Source organism: Nicotiana sylvestris, chromosome 3 (assembly GCF_000393655.2).
Source record: "Nicotiana sylvestris chromosome 3, ASM39365v2, whole genome shotgun sequence".
NCBI lineage: Eukaryota > Viridiplantae > Streptophyta > Magnoliopsida > Solanales > Solanaceae > Nicotiana > Nicotiana sylvestris.
This window is the reverse complement of record NC_091059.1, coordinates 2,232,020-2,246,674: the sequence shown is the minus strand read 5'-3', so window position 1 is coordinate 2,246,674 and position 14,655 is coordinate 2,232,020. Positions and strand designations below refer to the sequence as shown.

General features: G+C 40.1%; 1 protein-coding gene across 1 annotated transcript; it reads right to left on the bottom strand.

The window, feature by feature from the left end:
- Window positions 1-6,550: 6,550 nt before the first annotated feature.
- Window positions 6,551-11,428, bottom strand: LOC138886834 (uncharacterized). Its single transcript, XM_070168530.1, has 3 exons — window positions 11,059-11,428; window positions 7,557-7,651; window positions 6,551-6,592 (listed from the first exon to the last, which is right to left on the bottom strand). Exons 1-3 carry the CDS (start codon window positions 11,426-11,428, stop codon window positions 6,551-6,553), a joined length of 507 nt encoding a protein of 168 aa, XP_070024631.1.
- Between the last annotated feature and the right edge of the window lie 3,227 nt (window positions 11,429-14,655).

Sequence of the window (14,655 nt, the reverse complement as noted above, 5' to 3'; positions counted from 1 at the left end):
GTCTTGTCTGTCTATTCTGTTGCTATTTTCATTATTCGGGCTATTTTAAGGTTGTAACTCGTATTTTAGGTTGCTTGTTTAGTTGTAAAACTCTTTCATCCTTTACTCAATAAAATACAGTTTGTCCTTTTGTGTCATTTTGTTCCTAGTTCTTTTCTCGCTAGTTCTAATGACATGACATGCATGCGGAAATTTTGGCCAGATCTAAGGAACTGATTTAATTTGGAATTCAATGATTAAAAAAATACTTTTGAGGATGAATAAAGAGTTGTAATACTCTGGAACTAAGGTCGAGTAAAATTCACCTTCAAATCATTGTGAAGATCGGGCTTGAGGATGTTTAATCAATTGATGTTTGCTGGAAAGTTTGTCACTAAGGGATGAAAAAATGTCTTGTGACCATGGCACACCAAGAAGACAGACATGTTCGTCAATGTTGTGATCGCAAAAAGATATCATGTTTGACATTCTTGAGGTTGGGACGCCCTTTTTCTGCTACCCAAACACTTTATATCCTTTTCTACCCCTGTTGAGTCTGTGTTATTTTTCTTTGATTACCCTCTTTTGGAATCAAGTTTAGAGTCAACAAAAAAGTCCATGCCCCAAGAGTACAAACTGGGGCAGCTTTTAGAAAGCTCAAGTGAAAAAAAAAAGCAAAGAAGAAAAGAATTTTCAAAGGTCCATGCCCTCAAAAATAGAAGCTGGGGCAAACAAAAAAAAGAAGAAAAAGAAAAGAAAAAAAACAGAAAGAAAGATGAAAACTAATTTAGGCCAGATGTTTGAACTATGTTCGACCTGATTCTTTAAAAAATAAGGATACGTAGGCAGCCTCACAGTTCGGTCCAACCAAATAAGAATTTAGAAGAAAAAGAAAAAAAATAGAAAAAATAGAAAAATCCAAAAATCCCCTGCATCTGAAACTGGGGCAAGAGATCTTATTTCACTTTTGAAAGAGTCGATTCCAAGAGTTGTAAGTTCACAACCCCTTTTACTTTGAGTTTATTCTAAGCCTTCATGACGTCATTTCTTTCCAACCCTATCCAAAATCCTTCCAAATAAAGACCTCTCGATATGTCTTCAAGAATGCCAAGATAAGCATGCAATGAGCGACGGTTGTCACATGACGTAGAACACCGTCGAGTTTCTCACAAAAAGGAAAAGAAAAACAAAAGAAAAATGAGAGAGTCTTATTAGTGAAAACCCTCACGGGCACTGTAAGATGACGGTAAGCAGAGATGAATAAATGAGAGAGACTTGTTGGTGACAACCCCTCGGGGCACCACTAGTCGAAAGTGAGTCACGAAGCCGGTGCAAAGAATTGGCACAAACAAGCCCGAATTCAAAGCTCATAAGAATGGCAAAAGGGAAGATTGGATTAGTTTGATAGATCAGGCTGTTGTGTCCAAAATGCATGTCATGACCATTAAGGCTAGTTATTGAAAAAAAGAAGAAAACTCTTCTTTCTTTCCTTCCGACATGGGGCATTTCTTGTTAATATTGTTTCTTTATAGCATTGTGTCCTCCCCTCTGAGTCAGTCCTTGTCAAAACAATCAAGAAAAGGTTTCAAAATCTGCTACCAGCTTTTCAATTGCATAAAGCAAATTTGGCCAGCATTAAGTTGTTTATGTCAATATGCCTTGAGGATTCATACAAAGGCTCTCCCAAAAAACTCTTGTAAACCTACTTGGCGCAAACAAAGATAACTTTTGATTCTCTCTGACAGACAAATTGCTCAAAAAGCAGGAAGTCATTCAAGATATCAGAAAAGGTCACCTAAGCAAAGATATCCAATTGGGATAAGGCTGATTGAGCCACAACTACAAATGGTACTGGGTATGAAACAATTAGGATTGATCCAGAGGAAGAGTCTCTTGAAACCGACTCAAGCTGATTGAGCAGAAGCCAAGCTGTCAAAGACGTCAAGGCCACGAACCGACCACCACTTTTAAAACTGACAAAATTTTCCCTGTTTGAAATAGGAACAAAGCAGTGCAAGAAAAGTGGTTCAAAAAAAAAGAAAAAGAAGAAAACAGAAGAGCCGACAAAGGGAAGTTTCTCAAATCATTGCCTTTACTTGTCTGCATGTGCATAAAATTTTGCCATTTCTTTTCACATTTTTCCTCCTAGGATAAAAGTCCTAGATTGATGGATTTTTCTCCCAATAAAAATCTTAGTCTGACGAATTTTTCTCCTAAGATAAGAAAATCTAGTCTGATGAATTTTCTCCTAGGATCAAAATCTTAGTTTGACGAATTTTTCTCCTAAGATAAGTAAACCTAGTCTGATGAATTTTCTCCTAGGATCAAAGTCTTAGTCTGATGAATCTTTCTCCTAAGATAGAAGACCTAGTGATGAACTTTCTCCTAGGATCGAAATCTTAGTCTGATGAATCTTTTTCCTAGGATAAATGTCTTAGTCTGATGAACATTTCTCCTAAGATAGAAAACATAGTCTGATGAACTTTCTCCTAGGATAAACATCTTAGTCTGATGAATCTTTCTCCTAAGATACAAAAAAAAATCTTAGTCTGATGAATTTTTCTACTAAGATAGAAGACCTAGTCTGATGAACTTTCTCCTAGGATAAAAATCTTAGTCTGATGAATCTTTCTCCTAAGATACCAAAAAAACAAAACAAAAGAAAAGAGAAAAAGGACCTAGTCTGATGAATTTTCTCCTAGGATTAACGTCTTAGTCTGATGAATTTTTCTCCTAAGATAGAAAACCTAGTCTGACGAATTTTCTCCTAGGATATTTTGAAAAAAAAGGAAGTCTGGATTTGAAAAAAAGAGAGTCATTTTTTAGTTTTCTTAAGATTATCAATGTTTAGTTTTCCTGAAATCAGGGGGGCGCTTGGAGAATAGGGTCAGTTTTTACTTTAGTTAAGCTTAGTTTATAGTTTTCCGCAAGCTCAATCACGTTTAGGAGACGCACATCCTAGTCGAGTCATTAATTTTACTCTCATCATTGCATCCTTCATCAGCAGCGCAGGTGATTTATAGTTTTGTTAACACTCACAGATATTCCCAATATCAAACTAGGGCAGGAAAATATCTTTTGTTTTGTCTGTTTTGTTGTAATCAAGCACCCACCTGGAGAACAAGGGAAGACAACTCAAGTTTCTAGGGAAAGCAGTGTAGAAGGAAAACAATTTGAGTTTCAAGGGAAAGCAGGTCAAGTCTCAAAAGAAAACAGTTCAAGTTAGAAGTAGCAGAAGCTCGCGAAAAGAAGGCGAGTCAATAGACGAGATGATCAATGGAAGTAATCTCAGTCCAGAATTTTTTAAAAAAAAAAGGGAAAAAGGGAGTGAATCCAAAATGCGGAAGCTAAAACAAGAGGCGGATTGCTCAAGACATGACTGAGGTCACAAGCACTGCATGTCCGATCTTGATCCAAAAAGTTAAAGAAGAACGAGCTAGCACCTGCAGCTAACAAGCGTCGAGGTTCAAATCTAAAGTCTGCATGAAGAATCATTCAAGACTCCAGATCAAGCTTAAGAAAACTTATAGATAGGAATCTTGTAACTCATAGTTGACAGGCTTAGTTAGTCTTTTTTATTTTTTTATTTTTGATGTAATAATAGGACCGCGGACCAGAACCTCGACGGAACGGCACCTCGACCGGCTCTTCACCTCGGCATACTCCATCATCTCACTTACCTCTGAACTACACGTGGCCTGATTCCTTTATAGCCAAGGATATGTAGGCAGCTCAGATACCAGGGCTCGGTCACATTCCCTCTCTCTTAGTTTTAGTCTCTCCAAATAAGGGTCGGGTCAAAAAACCTGTCTAGTCGTTCTTTGTCTGAAAATACTTCGTCTTTCCAGCCAAAGAGGGGCAGCTGTAGACATACGATTTTTGACCCTCCCCAAGATTTTTCATATTTTAGCACGTAAATATTTAATTTAGGCCCAATATAGCTATTTCAACTCATTTTTACTCTATTTTATTACAAGAAAATAAAAATTACAAAAAATATTTTATTTTATGTACCTCTCATAAAGTAAAAATAATAATAATAATAATAATAATACAAAAAATAGTACCTTAATTTTATCTTTATATAATCTTGCTAAATACAAAAAAAATATGTAATAGTTTCATGTTTTAATATAGTTTAGTTTAATTAATTAGAATTTATTTTTGCATCATGTAGTATAGTTATCTTATATTAAAGGAATTTAGCTATGGTTTTAATTAATAATTTTTGGAGTCTTCTTAGCCCAAAATTGAAACAAAAAAAAAGACATGGTCCAACCCAATTACTCTTGGTCCATTCTTCCCAACCCATTAGCCCATTTAAGTGCAAGATTTAATCCTAGCCTTCTATTTCCTTCTAATCCAATGGCCATCATCCTTTTTCACTTCCATATAAAATACCCAATTATAGAAACTCTAACCCAAGTTTTTCAATTCCTAGACCTAGCTAAGAAAAAGGATTCCTACACAAAAAAAGGGAGAAGTCGCGCAGCAGTTAACAGACACCAAAAACAAAACAAAAAAGCTTCTGCCGTCTAATTCCCAACCTAACGCCCACCCTTCCAAAATCACGTCCTTTCACTTTCTTTTAAGATTTTGTTAGTTTCTTCTGTACATTCACATACAGTAGTTTAGGAAAGCATCTAGAAAGCAGAGATTCGGGAAATTCTTCACGCTTCAAGAGGAGGAATTGTAGGAGATCAAGGATTGAAATTCTAAAACTAATAAAAGCAGCAAAGATCGTGACTCTACAAAAATCAGAAAATTAAGAAGTTTAACTTGGACAAAATCATGAAGCTTATTTAAGATCGAAGACCATATTAGATTAACACATGAAAATGGAGTTTGATTGAAATTTGAGTTTTGGTCATGTTCGAGTTCTAGTTTTCCGGCGAGTTTTGAGGTTGCCTTTCAAGGTTCTGTTCGCGATTTTGTTACTTTTGAGCTTCAAAACAGTCCAAGCATTTGAATTGTAAATTCAGCTGAAGGTACATTTCTTACTCTTATTTCTAAATATTTTCTCTGTGTTCCCGTTATCAATTTTTCATGATTTTGAATGATATATAATTGTTCTACCATTTCATTCTTTGTTTAAGATTATTTTGTTGAGTTTTTCATTTGATTTTTGGTACATACATGGATTAGTTAGTTTTATCCATTTTAGAAGGTGAATGTACATCATCTATTTGGTCAATTGTTTTGAACCCAAAATTCGCCGAGAACATAATTAGAATAAAAAGCAAGTTTTGGATTGTGAGTTAAAAAAAATGAATTTGGACTCGGGCGTATATTCTGAGGTTGACTTTAAATAATTTTGTTACTCTTTTATTCTAGCTCCCATTAAGAACCGCTAGTAGCATTGCTTTAGGCGCGATTAATAAATTGTCATAGCTACGAGTACGGTTCCCATGACGTAGTTGTGACGCTTAATTTCCAAAACTCGGGTGTGCATTTATGTGACCCAAATTTAAATCTCAGCAACGTTTGATAAAATGTGTCGTAGACCGCGGGTGCATTTATGTGGCGTGGTTCAAGACGTATTCTAGATGACATTGAATCTTTCTCCTAAAAAATAATTAAATAAAAGCGGTTACAAAATTAAAATTGAACCATAGGCTAAACATGTATTAAAAATCAGATAATAGGCCAATTATAACAGTTGAGAGACCGTGCTAAAACCACGGAACCCGGGAATGCCTAACACCTTCTCCCGGGTTAACAGAATTCCTTACCCGGATTTTTGTGTTCGCGGACTGTAATACAGAGTCAATCTTTTCTTCGATTCGGGATTTGAACTGGTGAGTTGGGACACCATAAAATTATCCCAAGTGGCGACTCTGATTTTTAATAAATTAATAATCTCGTTTCGATTGTCACTTTAAATTGGAAAAAATTCCCTTTATACCCTCTCTTCTGGGGGAGCAAGGAAAAGAAGGTGTGACAGTCGGCATAACTCTTTTACTTGGACTGAGCTGTACGAAATCTATCTTGTATAATCTTGACCTTGTCCAAGGCCTCCTGAACTAAGTCTGTACCTAACAACCGAGCCTCTCCTGGGTCAAACCATCCAACTGGCGATCTGCACCGTCTACCATATAATGCCTCATAAGGAGCCATCCGAATGCTCAACTGGTAACTGTTATTGTAGGCAAACTCCGCTAACGGCAAGAACTGATCCCAAGAACCTCCAAAGTCAATAACACAGGCGCGGAGCATATCCTCCAAGATCTGAATAGTACGCTCGAACTGCCCATCCGTCTGCGGATGGAATGCTCTGCTCAACTCAACCCATGTACCCAACTCACACTGAACTTCCCTCCAAAAGTGTGAGGTAAACTGCGTACCTCGGTCAAAAATAATAGACACGGGCACGCCGTAAAGGCGAACGATATCCCAAATATAAATCTTTGCCTACTGCTCTGAAGTGTAACTACTTTCCACAGAAATAAAGTATGTTGACTTAGTTAGCCTATCCACAATAACCCAAATAGCGTCGAACTTCCTCTGAGTCCATGGGAGCCAACAACGAAGTCCATAGTAATATGCTCCCATTCCACTCAGGAATCTCTATCTACTGAAGCAAACCACCGGGTCTCTGATGCTCATACTTCACCTGTTGACAGTTCAAGCAATGGGTCACATAAGCAACAATATCCTTCTTCATCCTTCTCCACCAGTAATGTTATCGCAGGTCTTGGTACATCTTGGCAGTGCCGGGTGAATAGAATACTTAGTTGTGAGCTTCCTTAAGAATCAACTCACGAAGCCCATCTACATTAGTCACACACACTCTACCATGCATCCTCAAAATACCATCATCTCCAACTGTAACATGCTTGGCACCACCGTGCCGAACTATGTCCCTAAGGACCATCAAGTGAGGGTCATCATACTACAGATCTCTGATATGCTCAAATAAAAAAGACCGAGCGACTGTACAAGCTAAAACACGGCTAGGCAAAATATCCAACCTCGCGAACTGAGTGGCCAAAGTCTGAATATCTGATGCTAACGCCAACTAGAATGCATGCAAGGCTGCCCATACTCACTACTTTACTACTCAATGTATTAGCCACCACATTGGCCTTTCCCGGATGATACAATATAGTGACGTCATAATCTTTCAATAACTCTAACCATATCATCTACCTCAAATTAAGATCCTTTTGCTTGAACAAGTACTAAAGACTATGATGATCTGTGAAAACCTCACACGGCACACCATAGATATAGTGCCTCCATATCTTCAATGCGTGAATAATAGCTGCCAACTCTAAGTCATGGACAGTATAATTCTTCTTATGGACCTTTAACTGTCAAGACGCATATGCAATCACCCTGACCTCTTGCATCAATACTGCTCCAAGCCCAACAAGAAAGACATCATAATATACCGTAAAAGATCTTGAACTTGATGGTAACACCAACACCAGTGCTGAAATTAAAGCTGTCTTGAGCTTCTAAAAGCTCGCCCCACACTCATCCGACCATTTAAATGGGGCATCTTTCTGAGTCAACTTAGTTATTGGGGCTGCTATAGATGAAAACCCCTCCACAAAACGACGGTAGTAACCTACCAAACCCAAGAAGCTCTTGATTTCCGTGGCTGAAGTTGGTCTAGGCCAGTTCTTGACTGCCTTTATCTTCTTAGGATCTACCTGAATACCCTCTGCTGATACGATGTGACCCAAGAAAGCTACTGAATCCAACCAGAACTCACACATTAAAAATTTAGCATACAACTGACTATCCCTCAAAGCCTGGAGCGTTATCCGAAGGTGATGTTCATACTCCTCCCGACTACGGGAGTATATTAGAATATCATCAATGAACACAATTATGAATGAATCTAGATAAGGCTTGAAAACCCGATTTATCAAGTCCATAAATGTTGTTGAGGCATTAGTCAAGCCAAAAGACATCACCAGAAATTCATAGTGCTCATACCTCATCCAAAAGGCTGTCTTAGGGACATCATATGCCCTAATCTTCAACTAATGGTAGCCCGATCTCAAATCAATTTTCGAAAATAGAGGTTGATCAAATAAATCATCAATTCTCGGCAATGGATACTTATTCTTGATAGTAACTTTGTTCAACTGCTGTTAATCTATACACATTCTCATTGATCCATCCTTCTACTTCACGAACAAAACTGGTGCACCCTAGGGCGAGACATTAGGTCTAATGAAGCCCTTATAAAGCAGGTCTTGCAACTGTTATTTCAATTCTGGTAGGGCCATTCGGTATGGAGGAATAGAAATGGGCTGAGTGCCCGGAGCCACATCAATTCAAAAATTGATATCTCTGTCGGATGGCATCCCTGGCAGGCCTGCAGGAAATATCTTAGGTGTCACGACCCCGATTCGCCTTCCATGAATCATCATGACGGCACCTAGTCTCTGCGACTAGGTAAGCTTAAAATGCAGAAGATAAACCAATTTGTAAAAGAATGCAATTTAAAACAGAAATAATGTAATAAAACAGCATTTTAAAAGTGTCGCTCGGCATACAAAATATAACTCTCAAATCCAATATATATCTCTCCCAAAACCCGGAAACCCATGAATCACAAGCTAAGGATATTACATAGTGCTCTAACACCAGAATAGTCTAAAACAAGTAAATACAGAAGGGATATAACTACAAGAGAGAATAGAGAGAGACTCCTCGGTCTGCGGACGCGGCAGATATACATCGAAGACTCTAAAGGGTCGCCTTGCCTCAAGGATGGTAAGTCTGAGTCAAGGTACCTGGATCTGCACATGAAAAACATGCGCAGAAAGGGCATGAGTACACTACAGCAGTACTCAGTAAGTGCCAAGCCTAACCTCGGTCGGGTAGTGACGAGGAAGGTCAGGGCCCTACTGAGATAAAATAAAAATATAAGATATGACTGTATAAGATAAGTAGTACAGTCAAAAACTAACACTAAGAATTTAATACAGGAAAACAAGGAATTCAATAACTGAAACAGAGGCAAAAATTATCACAAGGAAATAACCGGGGATCTCTCAGTATCTCGAGGATCTCTTAATACTCTCAATATATGTCAGGGATATCTTGGTATCCCGAGGATCTCTCGGTATCCTCAATATATGCTAGGGATCTCTTGGTATCCCGAAGATCTCTTGGTATCCTCAATATATGTGTCAGGGATCTCTCGGTATCCCACACCTCAGTTCAAATCATAAATACGTACAAGGGATCTCCCGGGATATCGTCCCAAAGTAAAACACACAGCAGTAACACAAGAATACTCAATTAAGCTCAATTTCATATCAAGTAAACAGGTACTTCTAATATAACATGCTTCACATAATTCAATTAAGGCAGTTTAAGCAAATAAATAGTTAAGTCAATTAGACATGCTTTTTCTAAGTTAACAGCAGGTTTAAATTGCAAGTAAAATGAAACAGGAAAAGGAACACAATTGAAATTACTTAAAGAAAACCGGATTTTCAACAATTAGCTCAAGGACGCACTCGTCGCCTCACGTATAAGGCATTTCAAACATCAAATATACCAAATCCTAAGGGGAAGGTCCCCCACATAAGGTTAGACAAGCCACTTACTTCGAACTGGCTAAATAGTCAACCCGAGACCACGTTCTTGCCACGAGTACTCGATTCCAAATGGCCCAAATCTATTCAATTCAATTGCATAATGTAAATAACACTTCAAGTAACTAATTCTATAGTTAAATTCTAAGCTAATACGCGAAATTAGGTAAAATGACCAAAATGCCCCTCGTGCCCACATCTCAGAATCGGGTAAAATTTATATTTTTAGAATACTCATACTCTCACGAGTTCATGCATACCAAAATTATCCAAATCTAAGGTCAATTTCCAATCAAAAGTCGAATTCTAAGTCTAAGAACTTTCTTCCAACTTTTTCCCAATTTTCATCTCCAATCCGAAATTAAATGATGAAACTAACTATAGATTGATGGAATATAACTATAAAGGGTTAAAGAATTGTTACCCACTGATCTCCTCTTCAATTTCCTCCCAAAATCGCCCTCTCCCGAGCTCCAAATTGAATTTCCAACTTTTGAAACTAAACCCTCGAAATTTCATATTTCTACCCAGCTATTACCGCATCTGTGCTCCTGGGACCGCTTCTGCGGTCTAGCTTCTGTGGACCACTGGTCACATCTGCAACTTCTCACTTAAAACCAGATTTCTCATCTCCGGCTCACCATCCGCAGATGCGGTACTGCTCCTGTGGAAAGCCTACTGCTTCTGCGGCTCCTACTGAACCTCCCTATTTCCGCTTCCGCGATTGATCCACCGCTTCTGTGGCTCCGCACCTGCGGTCCTACACTCGCAGGTATGGTTATGACAGTAAAACAGCTAAAACTGCAACTCCAAATCCCAAAAATCTTTCCGTCAACCATCTGAAATCATCAAGAGGCCCCGGGACCTCAACTAAACCTACCAACATATCTCATAACTTCATTCAAACTTGTTCCAACCTTCGGAACACTCAAAATAATATCAAAACATCTATTTTTCATTAGATTCAAGCCAAAGAATCCCAAAAACTCTAAAAAATACGTTTTTGATCAAAACGTCTATCAAACCTCGTCCGAATGACCTAAAGTTTTGCACACACATCACATTCAACACTACATAGCTACGCCAACTTCCAGAATTCCATTTCGACCATCGGATCAAAATCTCACTATTGAACCGGAAACTTCAAAACTCGTCCTTTCGGCATTTCAAACCTAAATTAGGTACGAACCTCCAAAACACAATCTGAACACGCCCCTAAGCCCGAAATCACCCAACGGAGCTAACAGAACCATTAGATTTTCATTCCAAGGCTATCTTCATACTGTTTCAACTATGGTTAACTTTTCAACACTTAAGCTATCATTTAGGGACTAAGTGTCCCAAAACTCTCCGAAATTCAAAACTAAACATCCCTGCAAATCAAAATAGCAGAAATAAACTCGGGGAAAGCAGCTAATAGGGGATCGGGGCATAAATTCTTAAGATGACCGGCTGGGTTGTCACATCCTCCTACACTTAAACATTCATCCATCCTCGAACGAGCGTAGAGACATACCTGAAGTAGTGAAAAGATGAGGGTAATGGCTACGCATATCCTGCTCGGTCTCCCAGGTCGCCTCCTCGACCGGCTGACCCTGCCATTGAACCTTTACCGATGCAATGTTCTTTGACCCTAGCTTTCTAACTTGTCTGTCCAATATTGCAACTGGCTTCTCAACATAAGATAGATCCTTGTCCAACTGGACCGAACTGAAATCCAACACGTGCGACGGATCGCTGTAATACCTCCAGAGCATCGAGACATGAAATATTGGATGAACTCCTGCCAAGCTGGGAGGTAAGGCAAGCTCATAAGCGACCTCCTCAACATGCCTCAATATCTCAAAAAACCTCGGACTCAACTTTCCCTTTTTCCCAAATCTCATAACGCCCTTAAAGGCGAAACCCGAAGGAGAACCCGCTCTCCAACCATATAGGAAACATCACGAACCTTCCGGTCCGTGTAACTCTTCTGTCTGGACTGGCTGTACGGAGTCTATCCTGAATCACCTTGACCTTCTCCAAAGCATCCTGAACCAAGTCTGTGTAATACCCCAGCCCGCTAGTGATATTGTCCACTCTGGGCCTAGGCCCTCACGTGTTTAAAATGTGTCGTTAGGGTCTAAGGCTTGCTAAGTTTTGTCGATGTGGGATGCTGTCTAAAGCCTGGGGTGTTACAGTCTGTGCCCAATAATCTGGCCTCACCCGGCTCAAACCAACCCACCAGGGATCTACACCGTCTACCATATAAAGCCTCATACGGTGCCATCTGAATGCTGGACTGATAGCTATTATTGTAAGCAAATTCCTCCAATGGCAAGAACTGATCCCAAGACTCTCCAAACTCAATCACACACGCATGTATCATATCCTCAAGAATCTGAATAGTGCGCTCGGACTGTCCATCCGTCTGAGGGTGAAATGTTGTACTCAACTCCGCCCGAGTACCCCACTCATGTTGAACGGCTCTCCAAATCGTGATGTGAACTGAGTACCTCTATCTGAAATGATAAAAACCGGAATACCATACAGACAAACAATCTCCCGGATATAAATCTCTGCTAGACGCTCTGAAGAATAGGTAGTACACACAGGAATAAAATGAGCGGACTTGGTCAGCCGATCCACAATCACCCAAATAGCATCAAACTTCCTCAAAGTCCGTGAGAGCCCAACTACAAAGTACATGGTGATCCGCTCCCACTTCCACTCCGGAATCTCTATCTGCTGAAGCAACCCACCCGATCTCTGGTGCTCATACTTCACTTGCTGACAGTTGAGGCACCGACTTACAAATCCAACTATGTCTTTCTACATCCGCCTCCACCAATAGTGCTACCTCAAATCTTGAAACATCTTCGCGACACCTGGATGAATAGAATACCGCGAACTGTGGGCCTTCTCCAGAATTAACTCCCGAAGCCCATCAATATTGGGTACACAAATCCGACCATGCATCCTCAATACCCCATCATCACCAATAGTCATGTCTCTGGCATCACCATGCTGAACCTTGTCCTTGAGGACAAGCAAATGAGGTTCATCATACTGACACTCCCTGATACAATCAAATAAGGAAGAACGAGAAACCATGAAAGCTAGAACTCGACTGGGCTCCGAAAGATCCAATATCACAAACTGGCTGGCTAAGGCCTGAACATCCATCGCCATAGGCCTCTTCGATGCTGGTAAATACACCAAACTCCCCAAACTCTCTGCCAGGCGACTCAAGGCATCGTCCACCATATTATCCTTACCCGGGTGATACAAAATAGTGATATCATAGTCCTTCAGCAACTCTAACCATCTCCTCTGGCACAAATTTAGATCTTTTTACTTGAACAGGTGTTGCAAGCTCCGATGATCCGTATAAATCTCACAAGGAACCCCGTACAAATAATGAGGCCAGATCTTTAGGGTGTGAACAATGGCAGTTAGCTCAAGATCATGAATAGGGTAGTTCATCTCATGCACCTTCAACTGTTTGGACGCGTAGGCAATCAGCCTACCGTCCTGCATCAAAACGACTCCAACGCTAATCCTCGAGGCATCAAAATAGACCGTATAAGACCCTAAACCTATAGGCAATATCAACACTAGGGTTGTAGTCAAAGTTGTCTTGAGCTTCTGAAAGCTCGCCTCACACTCTTCCGTCTACTGGAACAGAGCACTTTTTTGGGTTAGTCTGGTCATAGCGGCTGCAATCGATGAAAACCCCTCAACAAAACGACGGTAATAACCCACCAAACCAAGGAAACTGTGAATCTCTGTAGCTGAGGAAGGTCTGGGTCAACTTTGCATGGCCTCTACTTTCTTCGGATCCACCTGAATACCCTCACTCGACACCACGCGGCCTAAGAATGCCACGGAATCCAACCAAAACTCACATTTCGAGAACTTAGCATATAACTTATTATCTTTTAAGGTCTGAAGCACTGTCCTCAGGTGCTACTCATGATATTCCCAACTCCGGGAATGCACCAGAATATCATCAATAAAGACAATGACGAACGAGTCAAGATATTGCCGGAACACACTGTGCATTAAATGCATAAAGGCTGTTGTGGCATTGGTCAGCCCAAATGACAAAACAAGGAACTCGTAATGACCATACCGAGTCCTGAAAGCAGTCTTCGGGATATATGGCTCCCAAATCTTCAACTGATGGTAACCTTAGCGCAAGTCAATCGTAGAAAACACTCGTGTGCCCTAAAGCTGGTCAAACAGATCATCAATACGAGGCAAAGGGTAACGGTTCTTCATTGTAACCTTGTTTAACTGGCGATAATCAATACATATACATATAGAACCATCTTTTTTCTTCACAAACAAGACAAAAGCACCCTAGGGTGATACACCAAGCCAAATAAAACCCTTATCAATCAATTCTTTTAACTGATCCTTCAACTCCTTCAACTCGGGAGGAGCCATACGATACGGATGAATAGAAATGGGTTGAGTGACCAGCAATAAATCAATGCCAAAATCTATATCTCTATCAGGAAGCATGCCCGGAAGATCAGATGGCGGCATGCCCGGAAGATCAGCTGGCGGCATGCCCAGAAGATCAGCTGGAAACACATCGGGAAAATCCCGTACTACTGGGACTGAATCAACTGAAGGAGTATCAACACTAACATTTCTCACATAAGCTAAATGCACGTCACACCCCTTCTCAACCATACGCTGAGCCTTAAGGAAAGAAATAACTTTACTGGGAGTGTGATCTAAAGTACACATCCACTCAACACGTGGTACACCTAGCATAGCCAGCATCACAATTTTGGCGTGATAATCAAAAATAGCATAATGGGGTGACAACTAGTCCATGCCCAAGATAATACCAAAATCCACCATGCTGAGCAATAATAAATCGACTCTGGTCTCAAAACCACTAAGAGCAACCAAACACGACCAATAAATATGGTCCATAATAAGAGAATCTCCCACAGGAGTAGAAACATAAACAGGGGAACTCAAAGAATCCCGAGGTACACCTAAATGTGGAGTAAAATAAGAAGACACATAAGAGTAAGTGGATCCTGGATCGAATAGAACTGATGCATCTCTGTGAGAAACCAGTATAATACCTGCGATGATAGAATCGGAGGCA